Source organism: Triturus cristatus, chromosome 6, assembly GCF_964204655.1.
Source record: "Triturus cristatus chromosome 6, aTriCri1.1, whole genome shotgun sequence".
Taxonomy (NCBI): domain Eukaryota; kingdom Metazoa; phylum Chordata; class Amphibia; order Caudata; family Salamandridae; genus Triturus; species Triturus cristatus.
The window spans coordinates 298,897,879-298,917,989 of record NC_140589.1 but is presented as its reverse complement, the minus strand read 5'-3'; the positions used below and the strand labels follow the sequence as shown (position 1 = coordinate 298,917,989).

The 20,111-nt window shown below is 49.7% G+C and overlaps 1 protein-coding gene across 2 annotated transcripts in view; it reads right to left on the bottom strand.

The window, feature by feature from the left end:
- Positions 1-20,111, bottom strand: part of NBAS (NBAS subunit of NRZ tethering complex) — a 2,067,161-nt gene that overhangs the window by 1,000,757 nt on the left and 1,046,293 nt on the right. For both annotated transcript variants that reach the window (XM_085610668.1, XM_085610669.1), the window contains one exon: positions 7,886-7,962. In XM_085610668.1, coding sequence (XP_085466794.1) covers positions 7,886-7,962 — 77 coding nt within the window. The remainder of the gene's footprint in view (positions 1-7,885; positions 7,963-20,111) is intronic.

Genomic DNA, 20,111 nt, shown 5'->3' with positions numbered 1-20,111 from the left:
TGGGGACCTTTCTGCATATACTGTGGGAATGCCCGGAGGTGGAGCAATTCTGGCGTGGTGTGCATGAGGTCCTGCGTGTGGTTACGCATGTGGTGCTGCTACCCGAAGCGAGGAGATGCCTGTTGAATGTGTGGGAACCTACCGACTACTCGGCGCCACAGACGTGGTGGGTGACTCTGGGATATATGGTGGCCAAGCGTGATATTGCTCAACTGTGGGGATCCCAGAGGTCCCGGACTGTCTCGGCCTCGAAGGAACATATGGACTGGTGCATGTTTCGGGAAAAGGTAGTGTATGTGGCGAGAGGTAAGCCTGGGACACGGGTGAAAGTATGGGGCCCCTGGAACGCCTACCGCAGGGGGATTTGTGCTCCGCCGTTATTGCCCGATCCGTCGCCTGCCCCATCCCCCTAGCCGATCCATCTTCCTTCGCTCCGGGCATTGAGTTTACCCAGCCCTAGTCCTGATCTCTTCTCTTTATTGATACTCCCATGGACTGGTAGGGTCCCCCTTCTAGGGGAGCACATGCTGCTATTTCTGACTGTGGATTGCCTTGTGGGTTTGTTTTTTTTTGGTTGTTCTTTCAGTTTAAAATGAAACCGTATAGTGTGGTCCGGATGGTGTGGCTATCAACGCTGTTAACTCCTGTGCTTCTTCCTCAGCCGCAATGCACGCTTTACAATGTGTATCATATGCTCCTTTTGTTTACTAGCGGCCGGCCGGAAGGTTGTAGGCCCATCTCTGTATATTTTTATGTGTTTTGTAATAAACGGTTTAAAAAAAAAAAAAAAAAAGGGTGAGAGAAAAAAGGAATAGGAGGAGGAAGGAGGGTGAACGGAATGTATTAATGACAGGAAATTTGGAAAAAAGGGGAAAGTAAGTTGAAAGAATGAATCGATAAACGGAAGGATGACAGGATTGATAGATGAAAGCGTGAACTGATGAACGGAAGTGAATTGCTTGATTGGTGAACCGGTGAATGAATGGAAGGATAAATTGTTGGAAAAAAAGTGAAAGGATGGATGGGTTAAAAGACAAGTGGAAGGATGGGCCCTGCATGTTTTATAATGCACCATCTGACACTGGTTGTCCCAGGAATTGGAGCAGTAACATAGAATTTCAATGCTGGATGAATGGAAAGCGGAAGGGAAGTACAGAGAAATGGATGAACAGATGGAAGGGTTTATGGATGGCTAAGTGGATAGGTGGGTGAAAGGCATTCTTCCGAGGAAGATCAGGTTTGCTCCCTTTGCATGCACGGTGTTATTAGAGGTATGTTTCAAGTTGGGGGGGGGGGGGGGGGTCTTTAATTTTCTGGCTACTCCCCCTGGGAATACAGATAGCTCCAACCTGAGAACATATGCTGCAACCACAATCATCACCTCGGCAAAGACTTGTGGTGCCAATGTTAACTCAAACATGAGGGCTCTGAATTTGTAGTGGATAGAGCCCAGCAAAAAAAGCAGATACTACCTGTTTAACTATAGAATCAGTATATGAAAATAAGTGCCTGCTAGTCGAGAGACACCATCCAATCTCCCACCTCTAGAAGCAACACATCATACGCAGACGATGCCTAGCGACGCACAAGGGTATTGTTGACGAAAAGTCTTTCCGGAAACAGCCTGACGCCGGGGGATATTCTAAGGTAAGGAATCTAACTAACGTGTTTCTTTCAGATTGTCATGGCAGTAATGCTTGGTAAACGTGTGCAGCGAGGCCCACGTAGCTGCCTGGCAAATGTCCTGCAAGGGAACGCAGAGTCCCCAGGCAGTAGTGGCTGCAGTTGCCCTAGTAGAATGGGCAGGCAGCCCCACAGGTGGCTCCTTCTTAGCCAAGGAGTAGCATGCTTTGATGCACAGAACGACCCACCGCGACATGGTTAGTTTGTGCACGGCCCAACCTTTTTTGGCGCCCACGTAGCCAACAAAGAGCTGGGCATCCACCCGGAACTGCTGTGTATGCTTCAGATAGAACGCAAGAGCACGTTTCGGGTCCAGACGATGGAGCCTCTCCTCCTCCCTTGAAGGTTGCGGAGGCGGAAAGAAGGTCAGCAAAGTGATGGTCTGCCCGATGTGGAAGGGCGTGACAACCTTTGGCAAGAAAAAAGGACGGGTCCTCAAAACCATCTTGTCTGGATGAACAGAAAGGAAAGGAGGTTTGGAAGAAAGAGCCTGGAGCTCACTCACTCTTCTGGCAGAGGTGATAGCTACCAGGAAAGCCGTCTTAAGTGTGAGAAGACGCAAAGAACAGGTATGAAGGGGCTCAAAAGGAGCGCACATCAGATAGGTCAAAACGAGATTCAAGTCTCATTGAGGCATGATGAACGGCACAGGAGGAAAAGTGTGCGTAATGCCTTTAAGGAAACGGTTAACAACCGGAGACTTAAAAAGAGAAGGCTGATAAGGAAGCCGGAGAAAGGCAGGGATGGCAGAAAGATAACCTTTAAGAGTGCCCAGAGCAGAGCCCTGCCGGGCCATGGAAAGCAGGAACAGAAGAACTTCCGAAAGAGGGGCAGAAAGGGGATCCACAGCCTTCGCTGTGCACCATGCCAAAAATGTGTTCCACCGACATGCCTATACCGTTTTAGTGGAGGGACGCCTGGCTGCCAAGATGACATCACAGACTTCGGGAGGAAGATCGAAAGCTGTCAACTGTCGCCGCTCAATCTCCACACATGGAGGTGGAGGCTGGACAGGTTCAGGTGGAGGACCGTCCCCTGCTGCTGCGACAGAAGATCCTCCCGATGAGGCAGACGGATCGGGGGATCGATTGCCATGCTGAGTAGCTCGGGATACCAGTATCTTCGTGCCCAATCCGGAGCCACGAGGATGACTAGGGCCCGGTTGCACCCAATCTTCTTCAGCACTCTGAGCAGAAGTGGTATAGGTGGAAAGGCGTACAATAGACCGCAACTCCACTCGCGACGAAAAGAACTGATGGCATTGCGCGTTCTTGCCGGTGGCGAATAGATCTAACCAAGGCTCTCCCCACTGCTGAAAGAGACCTTGCACCACGTCCGAGTGCAGACGCCATACATGATCCATCCAGCACCGGCGGCTGAGTTTGTCCACCCTGGCGTTCAGAGAACCTGCCAGGTGTGGAACAACCAAGGTAATGCCTTGATGTTCCAGCCATGTCCAGAGGCGCAGAGCCTCCCGACATAGGGTCCAGGACCCCTCCCCGCCCTGTTTGTTGCAATACCACATGGCAGTGGTGTTGTCCGTGAACACCTGCACCACACTTGCCCGGACAGAGGGAAGGAATGCCTTCAGTGCCAGTCGGATCGCCCGAAGCTCCAACAGATTGATGTGGAGCCGGGACTCCGTCGGAGACCAGAGTCCTCTGATCTCCGCCTCTCCCAAGTGGCCTCCCCATCCCAGGAGGGATGCATCGGTCATCACTGTGTGCTCCGGTTGGCAAAGGGAGAGGGATCTGCCATTGACCCAATCGAGATTCGTAAGCCACCACTGCAATTGTCGTGCAGTGCCCTCTGAGATCTGGACATGATCGGACAGGTTGCCCTGATGCTGCGCCCACTGGTACTTCAGGTCCCACTGCAGAGCATGCATATGCCATCTGGCATGTGGCACTAGCAGGATACAGGAGGCCATCAGGCTCAGGAGCCGGAGGGTCACCCTGACTGAAACCCGGGACAGAGGCTGAAAGATCGGAATCATAGCCTGAATATCCCGGACTTGCTGCTTGGGAGGATAAACCCGAAACAGCGTCGAATCCAGAACCGCTCCGATGAAGGGGAGTTTCTGAGAGGGACTCAGGTGCGACTTAGGCACGTTGATGGAGAACCCCATGCAAGAGGTCGGCCGTAGTCTGGAGGTGGGAGATGACTGCCTGGGGCGAGCCCGCCTTCAACAACCAGTCGTCGAGGTAGGGGAAGATTGACACCCCCCGACCTGCGCAGATAAGCTGCAACCACCGCCATCACTTTCGTGAACACCCGAGGGGAGCTGGTAAGGCCAAAGGGAAGCACGGCAAACTGAAAATGCTCCTGGCCTACCGTGAACTGCAGGTAACGCCGGCAGGACGGGAATATGAAAATATGCGTCCTGCAAGTCCAACGCTACCAGCCAAGACCTGAGCCAGAGCCAGCATCTTGAACTTCTCCTTCCGGAGGAAGCAATTGACGTCCCGAAGGTCCAAGATAGGATGCAGGCCTCCTTTGTCCTTCTTGGGGACCAGAAAGTAGTGGGAATAACAACCAAGAGGGGCGTGACTGCCTGTCGGAGAAGAACCAAGTGATCCTCCAACATGCGGTGGCACCGAGGTGGCATGGCAGGAGGGGAGGACTGAAAGGGAAGGGAGTAACCGTGGCAGATTATCTGCAGCACCCATCTGTCTGATGTGATCTCGCGCCAGTGAGGGAGGTGGTGGCGGATCCTGCCACCCACTGGCGTGGGGTGCTCCCTGAAGCTCAGATTTGGAAGGTTTGGGGGCGGAAGCAGCAGGGGTGGAGGTGGACAGACCCGCACGCTGGTTCCCCGACACACCCCTGTGAAAACCGCGACCGCGCTGGGGCTGGTTCTGCCCAGGCTTAGGGGACAGGCGCGCCTGACTGCCTCTACCTTGGCCACGAAAGAACGAAAACCAGGAGAGGCCGAACTTTTAGTAGAAAGGCCCAAGGACTTGCCCGTAGCCCGCGAATCCTTAAAGCGCTCCAGGGCACTGTCAGCCTTGTCGCCAAACAGGTGGGTGCCATCAAAGGGCATGTCCATGAGCAAGCTTTGTACATCAGGCGAAAACCCAGTCGAACGCAACCACGCGTGATGTCGCAACGCCAAAGTTGTAGAAATCGCCCATCCCAATGAGTCGGCAGTGTACAACCCACACCGAATGCTGAACTTAGTCGCATCCTTATCCTCAGCAATCGCTTGAGAAAGGACAGCCTGCACCTCCTCAGGACACTGGGGCAACACCTGAGCAACTGCATCCCACACCGCGTGGGCGTAGTGGCTCAACAAGCAGGCGGTGTTCACCGACCGCAGCCCTAAGCTGGCCGAAGAGAACAACCACTTCCCAAACTGGTCCAGCCGTTTAGAGTCCTTATCTGGTGGGGCCGTAGGAAAAGCACTCTGTGACGTTGAGGCCTGAATGACCAGGCTCTCAGGCGTAGGGTGAGTAGTCAAAAAGGCGGGGTCACCGGGCGCCGGTCGGTGGCGTCTAGCGACATTTTTATCCACCGGAGCCCCCGTGGCTGGCCTCGTCCAAGTGCCCAAGAGGACGTCGGTAAGGGCGTCATTGAAGGGAAGCAACGGCTCCGATCAAGTAGTCGCCGTCTGGAGCACCTCGGTGAGGAGGTTTGTCTTGAGGGCCACTGTGGGGAGGTCAAGATTAAGGGCCTCAGCCGCCCGACGGCGGACCATCGTGTAAGAGGCACCTTCCTCCATCGTAGGCGGGGGGGAAGCGAACCCAGGGTCAGAGGAGACATCGAGGTCGCCTGCCTCCTCCAAATCGTCCACCCAATCCTGCTTGGAGTCACATTGCCAGGCAAGAGGGTCCTTGGACCCTTCCCAGTCTTCGTCCGCCTCAGGCGTAGAGGGAGCTGGTCGCGGCGGCAAAACCGGAGCCAGAGAAGGGACGAACGGCGCCGGCTCCTAATGCGGATCCCAGGCCGGAACAAAATGGTCCTGGAATCAGGGTAAGGGAGGAATAAACAGCACCCAGTGTGGCGCCGAGGGTGGCGCCGGAGCTGGCAATGCTGCACCTCGTGGCGCCGGAGCTGCTGGCGCAGGATCCCGCGGCGCCGGGGCTGGTGCCGGTGCCGCCGGGCCAACAGGATCTGGACACAGGACCGCGGGGCCCAAAAAGGTGGTCCATGGTAGCAAGGAATTCTTGCACCTGTTCGGGAGTCTCCAACGGACCTGGGTATGGCGGGTAGGCCGCGGGACTCCCTGACTCCAGGGGAGCCGCCGGGGCAAAGCCCCTGTCCCCCTACGGGGAGCGATGGGGTGACGCCGGAGAGCGAACACGCTTCTTCGACTTCTTTCTATGGCGTCGCCTACCGGAATCCGAAGGCGAAGACTTGGAGCCAGAGGAGCGACGGCTCCGGTCCCGCGAGCGGTCCCGGGAACGGCCCCTGGACCCGGAGCGGCGGCGTGATGAATGCCGGACCTCCAGCAACTTCCTATGCCGCTCCCGCAAGGCCTTGGGGGCCATGATGCGACAATCTCGGAAGTCCCAGTAGTCGTGAGCAGTCAACAGGCAGTAGAGGCAAACATCGTGGGGGTCCGCCACTGACATATTCCGGTGGCAGGCCCCACAGGACTTAAAGCCGGGCATCCCTACGTGCACCAGGAGAAAAGAGAGGAGACAAACAGTCTCAAAAGAGTAGTCACAAAGTGACTAAGGTACGTTCTCAATCCGGATCTGCGCTTGCTGTCGCGGAAAAAGAAAGAACTAACGTCAGCACGCATGGGTGGTGCCTAAGTACTCTCCGTGGCGTCATCTCGGCGCTTACGACGCCAGTGACTAACGCGGAGCCGCACGACGTCACCTACTGACGCGCAGGGGTACTGCTAAGCAAAACTTGCTGGATCCAATCTGACGCCTGGAGATATTCTAAGGTAAGGAATCTATCACTAACGTGTCTCTTTCAGATTTGCTAGTCGACAGCCATCGGGTGAATTTGAAGTGTAGTCTGGATTTGGACTGCCATCGAGTCCAGTGGGTGTCATAGGCCTGCATCATGAACAGCTTGGCCTCCTTCTCCTTCTCAATTTGACATTTTTCACTTGAGTGCCAGACACTACAGGCAGGTCTGAAATGGATAGCTGCTAATGGCAGAATTGGACCTATCTGAACTCTGATTTTCTGGAGGTGACATCCTCCAGATCTGCAGAAATAATTTTTTAGAGAAAAAAGCATTCTGAGGATAGCACTCCAGATCCCTGTTGGTAAGTGCAGAAAATAAAGTGAATGTCATCGGTATGCCAGGGCGGTGCTTCAATTGCACCAGTGATGTAATGTCTGGCATTGTCCTGCACCGAGACAGACTCGAGCGCCACCTACCAGCAGTAGGACAGCTGTTTCAAATTTTCTGCATCTAAGCTGGCATCTAAAAGGCATTTAAAAGGTGAGGAATCTGCAAGTAGGAGCACCCTATCAGAAAAAAGGATATGGATGTCAGAACTGTGGATGGAAACATTTATGGGCTTCGTGAAGTAACATCCGAGGGAATGCCAGAGTCAACTTAGAGCCATGTCACCACCTGTCAGCACTGAAAAAACAATACTCACATTTCCAGATCCAGTCTAGTGTCTGGTGAGGAATCTTGAGGGATAAGTATCCTTTAGAATTTTGGAGGTTAAATCTAGCTAAATCACTGCTTTCAAACTTCACAGTAAATAAATGTACCTCTTTGGTGCACCACCTCAATCTCAACTGTATTTCTATTTTATGTCTTACAAGTGTGTTCTAGCATCCACAGCCCTGATTCCGCCCAACAAGCATACGTTCTGGCAAAACTTTATTAAAGCACATCCTTCAACTGAATTTCACGGTCACTGTAAAGGAACATTACTTCATATCAATTTATTAAAGTTTTTCTTATCCTAAAAGTATCACAGGTTCACAGTTCCTGTGGCACGGTTTTACACTTTACACTTTCAATAACCAATAATCCATTGCATTTTATGCTCATTGGGAAGCAGGAAAATGGAAGGCTAAAGAAAATAAAAATAAATGATAAAGGACTCGTTGCTCTTCATCTCAATGCAGCCTCATAGATCACCTAAGCCACACCATTCTTAATGAAGTAATGGCTATCAGGAACATTTTTATTTTAAAGGCCAAATGAAAGATTCTGCTGCAAAAATAAACTGATCAATTTTAAACGACAAACCCGACTGAGAATTGCAATACAAACATACCTGCGGCAATGCGAGTAGATAGGCTAAAGACAAGGTGATGTCATTTGGTAAGGCATCACTGGCCAGCTGTAGCAGAACTGAAATAAAGAATTAATGGCGATTATAGATTGCCTGATGCGTCCAATTCAGTAATTGAAATGATTTCTGTGCCACCATCATAGTAATTAAAAATAAGTTAAAATAATTCTTGAACTTTGAAATTAAAGCATGATAAATATAATTGTAAATCGTTATTGATAACATTCCAACCAGAAATTTATAGTTATTGTGATTCAACAAATTATCAAGGCGGAGCTGTTTGTTGTCCTAACACCAGCCTTTACTTCACAGAGCGTTGTGAGCAAGCATAGCCCTTTCCTGAGGCTTCGCCTTCTCAACATGTTTTATTGAAAAAAGTAGGGCAAACAATTCATTTTGAAGCTAAAAAGCTATAGTTATTACATGCAGGTCTGAAGAGTAAATAATAAAGCATGCCAATATTTCAAGCTTGAGCTAAGTACACATGGGCATCATTTCTCCGAAAGAGCAAATCATGACCGTGATGATAACAAAATGTTAAACATACCAATTTGCATCTGGGGATAATTAACCGGTGTACATGCACAATTGAAAATTACCAGTGAGCCCAAGATGTTATGCTTTAAGTACACTGAATCCAAATAATGGGTGAAGGGCATTGTGAGAATATTGGTTGTTGATTGAGGGGGGTGTGAGCCCTTCTCAAGAAACAGTAGGGTGAACCAAAGTCACTAAATTAACCAGTGCTTAACCCTCCCGAGGCTTGGCACAAAAGTAGTCAGGCTTAAATTAGAGCAATGTGTAAAGTATTTATGTATCACACAAACAGTAATAAAGTGAAAATCCAACACAAGAAAAATCCCACATCAATTTGGGAAATTAGAGCAAAATTTAATAAATTAATTGACACCAAAATGACAAAAATCCAATCAGTAGAACCAGAGACAAGCAGTTTAAAACAATTTACGGTGAGCATAGTGCCTAAAAGCACAATGTGGCACTTGTGGTTATCTGGTTATGGAAAGCTGTGTGGAAGACAAAAGTTCATGCCGACCGCAATTGGACATAGGTCGGATATAGGGATCATGTTAGCACTGCTGAAAATGCTAACATCTAAAGTCCAGCTTGAAGAGTTCCATTTGTGGTGGAGGAGGCTGCGAGGAGCAAGGAGAGCACAGCCGGTGGTCGCCGCTGTAGCGCAAAGAGCAGTCTAGGCATTGCACATAGTCATCACTGTAGAGCAAAGATGCTGCCGAGCATCGTGGACGGTCGTTCTTGGAGCTACGCATTGCCAGTCACCCTCAGGATGTCGAAGTGCAAATCTTGCTGTGCCAGTCGTCACTGGCGATCACTGTAGTGCAAAGAGATAAGCCGGGTTCACTGGAGCTTTGTGTTGGGGAAAGGCACCGGTGGTAAGATCTTTGCATGAACTGACCCATTTACAGTTGAGAAGAGCCCAAAAGTACGAGTTACTTACCTTCGGTAACGATGTATCTGGTAGAGAAGTTGTCTAGTAGCAGATTCCTTAACATAGAATCATCCGACTGGATCCGGAATTTTTTTTGCAGCAGCACCTCTGCCTGCCGGGGGACGGCGCCACATGATCCCGCCCTGACGTCGTCCACGGACGTGACGTCAGCGAGGTCATATAAGTCCCTCCCGGCGCGCTAACGTCAGTTTTCTTCGGAGAAACTTTTCCGCGTCACAACGCGGAGCCACCAACAAAACTGTGAAAGTATGGGAACAGTGTGCGAAGAAGGAAAAAGCCATAAAACAAAGAGATCGGATGATGCATAACATCATCATAAAGGACAGTGTCAGACACTGTATACCAATTGACCAAGAAGTAAAGGCAGAGCATCGCTCTGAGAAGCAACCCCGCAAAACGAAGCGGAGACCCTCCCCAGAGGCTAAGTAACAAGGTAAGAATATCCAGACAGACAACAGAAAGACTGCCATTACAACGCAGAACTGTGCCGGCCGACATGGCTTGGCAGTTCGGGCTGGACTGTTCCCATGAGGCACAGGGTCAAGACTGATTTGCATATGGCCATGTCTAAACTGGGGTGGTGTAGTGGGCAAAAGAACGATGGATTTAACCCAGATCTCTTGACTGGGGGAGAATGTCTGCATTGTCAGCATTCCGTCCATCATTTGTTTGTTGTAACGCTTTTCGCCCTAATAGGGATGGGTATTCCCAGACGTGGGACCCGTGCTCATTACGCCACTGGAGTCAAGCTATCCTGGCTGATGACGGCTGATAGCCAGAAACCGGTCCTAGGATGCTTGATTCCGGTCCAGGGAAGACATGGCTTGGCAGTTCGGGCTGGACTGTTCCCATGAGGCACAGGGTCAAGACTGATTTGCATATGGCCATGTCTAAACTGGGGTGGTGTAGTGGGCAAAAGAACGATGGATTTAACCCAGATCTCTTGACTGGGGGAGAATGTCTGCATTGTCAGCATTCCGTCCATCATTTGTTTGTTGTAACGCTTTTCGCCCTAATAGGGATGGGTATTCCCAGACGTGGGACCCGTGCTCATTACGCCACTGGAGTCAAGCTATCCTGGCTGATGACGGCTGATAGCCAGAAACCGGTCCTAGGATGCTTGATTCCGGTCCAGGGAAGACATGGCTTGGCAGTTCGGGCTGGACTGTTCCCATGAGGCACAGGGTCAAGACTGATTTGCATATGGCCATGTCTAAACTGGGGTGGTGTAGTGGGCAAAAGAACGATGGATTTAACCCAGATCTCTTGACTGGGGGAGAATGTCTGCATTGTCAGCATTCCGTCCATCATTTGTTTGTTGTAACGCTTTTCGCCCTAATAGGGATGGGTATTCCCAGACGTGGGACCCGTGCTCATTACGCCACTGGAGTCAAGCTATCCTGGCTGATGACGGCTGATAGCCAGAAACCGGTCCTAGGATGCTTGATTCCGGTCCAGGGAAGACATGGCTTGGCAGTTCGGGCTGGACTGTTCCCATGAGGCACAGGGTCAAGACTGATTTGCATATGGCCATGTCTAAACTGGGGTGGTGTAGTGGGCAAAAGAACGATGGATTTAACCCAGATCTCTTGACTGGGGGAGAATGTCTGCATTGTCAGCATTCCGTCCATCATTTGTTTGTTGTAACGCTTTTCGCCCTAATAGGGATGGGTATTCCCAGACGTGGGACCCGTGCTCATTACGCCACTGGAGTCAAGCTATCCTGGCTGATGACGGCTGATAGCCAGAAACCGGTCCTAGGATGCTTGATTCCGGTCCAGGGAAGACATGGCTTGGCAGTTCGGGCTGGACTGTTCCCATGAGGCACAGGGTCAAGACTGATTTGCATATGGCCATGTCTAAACTGGGGTGGTGTAGTGGGCAAAAGAACGATGGATTTAACCCAGATCTCTTGACTGGGGGAGAATGTCTGCATTGTCAGCATTCCGTCCATCATTTGTTTGTTGTAACGCTTTTCGCCCTAATAGGGATGGGTATTCCCAGACGTGGGACCCGTGCTCATTACGCCACTGGAGTCAAGCTATCCTGGCTGATGACGGCTGATAGCCAGAAACCGGTCCTAGGATGCTTGATTCCGGTCCAGGGAAGACATGGCTTGGCAGTTCGGGCTGGACTGTTCCCATGAGGCACAGGGTCAAGACTGATTTGCATATGGCCATGTCTAAACTGGGGTGGTGTAGTGGGCAAAAGAACGATGGATTTAACCCAGATCTCTTGACTGGGGGAGAATGTCTGCATTGTCAGCATTCCGTCCATCATTTGTTTGTTGTAACGCTTTTCGCCCTAATAGGGATGGGTATTCCCAGACGTGGGACCCGTGCTCATTACGCCACTGGAGTCAAGCTATCCTGGCTGATGACGGCTGATAGCCAGAAACCGGTCCTAGGATGCTTGATTCCGGTCCAGGGAAGACATGGCTTGGCAGTTCGGGCTGGACTGTTCCCATGAGGCACAGGGTCAAGACTGATTTGCATATGGCCATGTCTAAACTGGGGTGGTGTAGTGGGCAAAAGAACGATGGATTTAACCCAGATCTCTTGACTGGGGGAGAATGTCTGCATTGTCAGCATTCCGTCCATCATTTGTTTGTTGTAACGCTTTTCGCCCTAATAGGGATGGGTATTCCCAGACGTGGGACCCGTGCTCATTACGCCACTGGAGTCAAGCTATCCTGGCTGATGACGGCTGATAGCCAGAAACCGGTCCTAGGATGCTTGATTCCGGTCCAGGGAAGACATGGCTTGGCAGTTCGGGCTGGACTGTTCCCATGAGGCACAGGGTCAAGACTGATTTGCATATGGCCATGTCTAAACTGGGGTGATGTAGTGGGCAAAAGAACGATGGATTTAACCCAGATCTCTTGACTGGGGGAGAATGTCTGCATTGTCAGCATTCCGTCCATCATTTGTTTGTTGTAACGCTTTTCGCCCTAATAGGGATGGGTATTCCCAGACGTGGGACCCGTGCTCATTACGCCACTGGAGTCAAGCTATCCTGGCTGATGACGGCTGATAGCCAGAAACCGGTCCTAGGATGCTTGATTCCGGTCCAGGGAAGACATGGCTTGGCAGTTCGGGCTGGACTGTTCCCATGAGGCACAGGGTCAAGACTGATTTGCATATGGCCATGTCTAAACTGGGGTGGTGTAGTGGGCAAAAGAACGATGGATTTAACCCAGATCTCTTGACTGGGGGAGAATGTCTGCATTGTCAGCATTCCGTCCATCATTTGTTTGTTGTAACGCTTTTCGCCCTAATAGGGATGGGTATTCCCAGACGTGGGACCCGTGCTCATTACGCCACTGGAGTCAAGCTATCCTGGCTGATGACGGCTGATAGCCAGAAACCGGTCCTAGGATGCTTGATTCCGGTCCAGGGAAGACATGGCTTGGCAGTTCGGGCTGGACTGTTCCCATGAGGCACAGGGTCAAGACTGATTTGCATATGGCCATGTCTAAACTGGGGTGGTGTAGTGGGCAAAAGAACGATGGATTTAACCCAGATCTCTTGACTGGGGGAGAATGTCTGCATTGTCAGCATTCCGTCCATCATTTGTTTGTTGTAACAAGGGTGGAGCGCAGGAAGAACAACAATCCACTGCGAGATGACATTACAAGGAATAGCGCTTTCCCCTGTAGAGATCGAAGGGCCGAGGCACAGCCTAACAGATCCCAAGGAAGACAACTGCAGAGGAGACAAGAAACCCTAAACCGAAAGAGGAGGTGAGAGGGAGGGAAGAATAGGAGAAGACCCCACACTGGAAGGACCAGAGTGGAGGAATACACAGAAAGGGAAAAATAAATCCCCTGTGAAGGCGAAGTGAAAAGCACCGCTCCACCAGAAGAGAAACCACTCAGAGGGAGGCGGCTGCAGAAGGCAAAGTGAGAGGCTCGCACCAACTTGAGCACCCTGGAAGAGACCAGCGCCAACTGAAAGGAGGCAAGGTGGAGAACCCTACCTGGAAAGGTCCTCGCAGAACGGGGAGGATAGGTGGGCGTTAAGGAATCTGCGGCTAGACAACATCTCTACAAGATACATCGTTACCGAAGGTAAGTAACTCATGCATCTGATAGAGACATCTAGCCGCAGATTCCCTAACTTAGAATAGATACCACAGCCATACCCCAAGGGGGGAGGTGGGTCTGCGACAGAAGAACAAAAAGTGCCCGAGACACTGAGCCGGCAACAGGGTGACGGACTATAAGGAAAGCTGTGGCGGAGCAGCCAATCAGCAGACCAAGCAGTTCAGAAGAGCAAAAGACAATGGGAGCCAAAGGCACAACAACACGACCCGAAGGGCGCGAGACCACACCAGTGTGAATACGGGATGGAATAACGGCACTAGGCCATATCCCAGAATGGAAGAGAGAGTTCATAATGAAGAAAGGAAGAAGAACTACTCCCAGAGCCCAATGGTGCGCTACGTTGGCACCAACCAAAATCTAAAGGACAATATGGAGTGACATAATCAGAGCCTAACCGGCGGGCCTACGCAAGGGTGGCCGGACAGGCAGCAGCCAGGAGGCGAAGGGCAAGAGGCAGGAACTGAGAAACGTCCCAGAAGCACAGGCATGAAACATAGGACACGCAAAGTGCAAAACTCAGTCTCAAGAAAACGTAGTTAAGACGAGTACGGGACTGCCCAACAAGGCAACTGGAAGGCCAAGGGGAAGAACGCACCCAAAGGAAAACAGAGATGCACGGTGCAGCACCCGGGACGACCCTCAGAAGAGGAACTGTCCCGCAGGCACACCAGACACTGATAAGGGAGGCACCCGAAGGAAAAAAGGGCACATCTGAAGGGTGTGTCATCTGAGGCACTGAAGGTGCCTGTAGGAACTGTGAATAAGTGCTCGCAGAGCTGTGAAGAACAACATCAGATCCCCGGAACCACCACTTCCGACCGGGAGGAGAAATGCACCCCCACAGAAAAGAGGTACTGTTTAGTACATGAACGGGACAGACAAGACCCCCAAGAAGAAGAGCATCCAGAAGAGGAGGTTAACCCCAGGGAGCGGAACCATAGGAACCGTTGTTGCTGAAGCAGCATGAAAAGGCACCGAAGTGAAATATAAAACGTGCAAAGGAAAATGCTGCTGTGCAGAACGACGGCAAACTTGAGTACAAGGTACCCGCCGTGCAGAACGACGGCAAACCTGAGTACAAGGTACCCAACTGCTCCCCGAAAAACGGGGATACAGGACCAGACCTCGCCGGATAGGCGGAGGCGTATAAAAAGGGTACCCAGTGGTCAGTAACATGTGGGTATCTACAGAAAGGACGAGCCAAGAGACCAACACAGCTGCGAGTCTCCTCTGCTGTGCAACTTCTTCCGTCCTTCTTCTTTGTAGGTTGCAGTAATCTCCCTTAAGGGTTCAGGGTTGCCCCCTAAATACTGTATTTAGGGGCGTTATGAGGGTCTCAGGTTAGTAGCTGACCTTAGGGTAACTACACCCTTGGTGTGCTCACCCCACGTGAGAAAGTGGGCACAATCCTTAATCCTGATTGCAGAGTGCCTGTCATCTGCAAGATGGCGGGCACTGAAGAATTGGTTTCACCTTGCCTTCCCCAACTGAGGGGTGGGGTTGGCCGAGGTGGGCACACCTTCCGTACTGCTCTAATTGTTCCCGCCTGTCTTCCTGATGAAAAGTGGGTGAGGCAAGAAGGGGACCTGCTCCTGATAGTAGGAGAGGCTGGGGTTGCAGTGCAAAGGCAGCAAAGCCTTTGAAGCTCCCCTCCCAAAGATGGCTCTTCCTATCCTGGGGATGGTGTGAACACATCCACCCAGTAAAGGTTTTGTTTCTGGGCTCAGGGAGCCAAGGCTCCCACCGCAGGGTTCCAGACACGTGTCTCATGGCAGCAGGCTGGTGTTTAACAGTCAGGGAACCCATCAGAGGCTGGTTGTTTTTCAGGGGGCATCTCTAAGATGCCCTCTGAGTGCACTGTATAATAAATCCCACTCTGGCATCAATGTGGGTTAATTATGCGGAGAGGTTTCCTACCAAACTTCCCAGAATTCAGTAAAGCCATTATAGTGCTGAGGGGTTCGTAATGAAAAACTCCCAGACCATATACTCCTTATGGCTTTGCTGCACTTACAATGTCTAAGAATGGACTTAGACACTGTAGGGGTACAGTGCTCATGCAACTGTACCCTCACCAGTGGTATACTGCAACCAGCTAGAGGGGTGGCTTATATATACCTTAGGCAGTGGGTTACAGGCATGCCATGTCGACTCTTCACTTTTCTCTGCACCAAAACACATAGCCTGCAATGGAAGTGTTGTTTGTGTGTTAAAGTACAGGACCTCTAAGGGTGGCACAATATGTGCTGCAGCCCTAAGAGGCCTTCTCTGGACACAGTGCCCTTGGTACCTATGGTACCTTTTACAAGGGACTTGCATGTGATCAGAGGGGTGCCAGTTGTGGTTACAATTGTACAGTTTGGAGAAAAAACACAAGCCCTGGGAACCTGACTTGCAGGGACCCAGGGCACATTGAGTCAAAGTGCATCAGAAATCTGGTAAAAGGTGTGTGTGTGTGGGGAGGGGGTTACTTTCCTACATTTGACATAATTCCCATCTCTGGACTGTCTGTTCAACAAATTTGTCCAGCCATGGATACCAGATCTTGTTCTTAATTCTGCTATTGGTCTTGAGCATCCCTTGGTGTGACCTGTGACCCAGCTAACCATCAGTTGGGTCAATCTCTGAGGAATGACTAGCCTCTGACCTTTCAGGAGGCAGCCATCCACTGATACTACCAATTCAAGCCGTATGTTGTAAAGTGAGGACACGGTTCTGGGTTCCCAGATTGTCCTCGGCAGTGAACTGGTAATCTTGGAGTTGCCAAATTAATTTCTCTATCTGGGATGGGAGCTTGGATGCTGAACCCTGAACAGTGGAATGAGGGGGGCTTGTGGTCTGTGTGTACTATGAAGGGGTGTCCATACAAATACAGGTGAAAATGCCTACATCCCCGGTTGATGGCTACTTCTTCATTCTCAATATGAGAGTAGTTTTGTTCTGTGGGAGTGACGGCATGGCTAGCATAGGCATGGGCCACCAGAGCAGACTCACCACACTACAGTATATACAACAGTATATACTGTTGGGGACTTTCCTGTATACAACCAGTGGTGACCGAAAGACGAAGAACTCCGGCAGGATTTTTTCAAGCTACACTCATGCTACTGTTGCCTCAAAAATCGATCTGGCCTGAAGAAGTCCATGTTTGGGTGAAACACGTTGGTTGCATACGTTTGTCTCATTGTCAAGTTGAAGGAAAATAATTAAAGGAACTTTGAAGCATAACCAGACTCGTTATATATAGCATGAATAATATCTGGAATTTGGCTCTGTGTTTTAATGTTGCCTCTCATCCTGTTTTCTATTTGTATAATTTATGACCACGTTGCAGCTGGCCATTTGAGGAGGGCAATTTTGATGTGTACAATATATTTGTGAATACTTTCGGTGGTGCAGTGACTAAGATTTCCTAGCAGCCGCTATTTTTTTTAGACTCACCACATGCCTGCTTCTGCACCACAACCACCCCTGGTCCAGTAGAGCTGGCATTCAAATCCAGTTTTGACTCTTTTTAAGGGTTAAAGAACACCAGGGTGTTCCCGATCTACTCCCCATGACAATAGGGTGGAGGCTTTTGTCAGCTCTCGGACAGGTTATGAAAGGTTGGTCACATTTGGTATAAAGCGTCTGCCGTAATTGACTATGCCCAAGAACAAATCCCTGTCACTTGTGTCAGGGCTGGGGCAGATCCATGTTCTTCACCTTGGCCGGATCGGGTGCTACCCTTGTGGCTGATAAGTGATAGCCAAAGAAGCATATTTTACTCTTTAAGAACTCACACTTTTCTTTGTGAAGCGTAAGGTCACTATCTTGGTGTCTGAGAAAAATATTTCAAGTGTTAAAATTGCTCTTTCAGGGTCGGGAAATGCACCATAACTCCCGAGATCCTAGCCAACACCCCTCACATGGCATCCGGCAACTCCTCTGTGGTGCTGCATATTCTAAAAAAGGAGCCACCAGAGGCTCAGGTAAGTTGAGAATTCAGTGGTCTGACATGATTCTGGGGCTAGTAAGAGTTAGTGGTACCCCGTCCCGAGGTCCATCTTCAAGAACCAAAAGAAGTCTTTTACTTCACTGACTATTATCAAGAATAGTTCGAGTTGTGTCGTTCCCACTTGATGGCTAGGTTCTGAATATGCATGTCCATGCATATCTCTACTGCGCCTGGCTACTTCACCTGCCTGGTTACCTTGATTGGGGATGCCCATGGGGTAGGGACTTACACTCTTTCAAGAAGATCTGCTACCTTCAACTTCAACTATTGTACAATGCCTTTGGCGGGTCAGCAGTCCCCCCCTCAGCCATCCACCCAACGCGTTGAAACCCTTACAGGTGAGTACTAGCGCTTTACAAGTCACCTGATTGATTGATTGAACTATTCCTCCACTTTAGACCCGAGGGGAAAAACCACCTGATTGTGTCGCAGGGCTACTAGCTGGCTGAATCAGTTGATGTGGAGCATCCCGTTTCAACCACACTCTTCTGTGAAATAGGGTCTGGAATTCCTCCAGCAAGTATTATAAATGTAATGTACATATGCTGGGCACAAAATGTATTAGTTGGAGTCTTTCAGCAGTCAGACCACTAAGTAGCATGCCTCGCCCTTCTTTGGATGATATATCGTGGTGGTATAATCAGCAGGACCTACGTGACGCTGTGCCCCTTGCCCCAAATCTTCTCCAAAGTGCCGGCCCTCAAATATTTGGTTGACGGGTTCAGTTTTTATGGGCCTCTTTAGTGCTGCTTCGATGTGGAATGCTCGGGCTTTAAAGAGTTTCTTGGAGCATCCCAATGGAAGGACGTTTCGCAATTGACGTCCCGAGGTCTTGCAGGATGTATTCTCTTAGCTTCACCAATGCATCCATCTCATCGGGAATATACAAGGGCTGGTAAACTCCAGGGTGAATCTATCCACTCATCTGGTTCCTGTTTGGCTTGGCGCAGTAAGAAGCGTTTGTCTCATAAAGGCCAAACAAATCCAGGGGAGAACATGATGGTAGTCAGTTGTGCCCCCCAAATTATGATGGCCGTCATCATTTGTTTAATATCAATGTTTTTTTTCGCAGGTTTTATATAGCGCAAACTTGAACGATGGTATCTGCGCTATTTAGATGAGCACCAGTTGCATTATAGATGGACACATTCATTTTTGGTAGGTACAAGAGATTAAGTGATTTGCCCAGAACCAAAGGATGTTGAGCCAAAGCAAAGACTCAAACCTGGTTCCCCAGCTCCAAAGTTGGCAGCTCTGGCAGTTACGCCACATCCTCTTCCCTTGTCAAAGGTAATGGTTGTACCATTGGTATTTTTTTACTTTGTGAGGGGAGTACTACTTCTGGAATGCACTGCAGTGTTTATCACAAGTGGCGCTGCCTACAAGCTTAAACTCAGGTAAGACCGAAGTTCTGCACTTCGCAAATAACACCTACTTCGGGTCCACAGACTGGTGGCCACCAGACATGGGACCCCCCCAGTGGAAAAGGTCAGAAACCTGGGGGTCATATTTGTCAGAAAGCTCTCCCTTGAGAACCAGATTAACCAAATAGCCCCCTCAGTCTTCTTTTGTTGGAAGATCCTGAGAAATTTCTACCATTAATCTCCAAAAATTGATTGAGTCAGCACTGATTTTGTCCAAATTGGACTATTGTAATGGATTGTATATCAGCCTAAAACAAAAAAATGATAACAAAACCTCAGACACCACAAAATACGGCAGCCCATCTCATTTTTAATTTCCACAAATTTCATTCAGCATCTATGGCACCAACTGCACTGGCTACCAGCGAAAAAAGGATTGCTTTCTAGGCTTTGAGCACCGCCTTTGAGGCACTACACAGTATTGGACCAGTTGCCCTCAGGCAACACTTTAACTGGTATACATCTCCTAGACTATTACGTTCCTCAGGCTTGAAAAATATTGTGGTGCCTAATTTCAGATTTGCCCGTTGGAGAGGTAAAAGCTTTGTGACCATTCCTGCTAAATTGTGGAATTTCCTCTCTTTTGAACTGAAAAATTCCCAGACTCTTCTACACTTCAGGAAAGCATTAAAGACGTGGCCCTTCCAAACCCAGACCCCTTGGTCTCAAGCCTGCCTAGCTTATCACCCGTATACAGCACAGCGCCAAGACACCTTCGGGTATACGAGTGCTAATCAAAACTTTATAACATATCAGGACTGAAAAAAAGTAAATATTACATCACAGTTTCTTCTGGCAATGAAGTTGGCAGACTGTTTCTAACTCCTATTCAACGCAATGTACATATAAAATTGTAATTGGTCATTAAGTTACACATATACACTTAACACTTTCCATGTATATTTGGCCTGCAGCACAGCGATTCATTGGCTTCAGTGTCTGAACACAGACTCAATATTTAAATACACCTCGACTATCCTTTGCTTGCTGCGGCATAAGGAAGCCACGAGAGTGTACATAAAGAATAGTATTTAAAAGGATACTGAGGCAAACCTTTAAACAGATGCAAATCTTGGCATCCAGGAATGAACTGTGCTTCACTGAGTGAGCGACGGATGCCGACAATTTGCTTCCATTCACGTAGTTGAAAGGTAGTGATTTTTCCAGTCAATAGTAGGGACCACTTAAGCTCT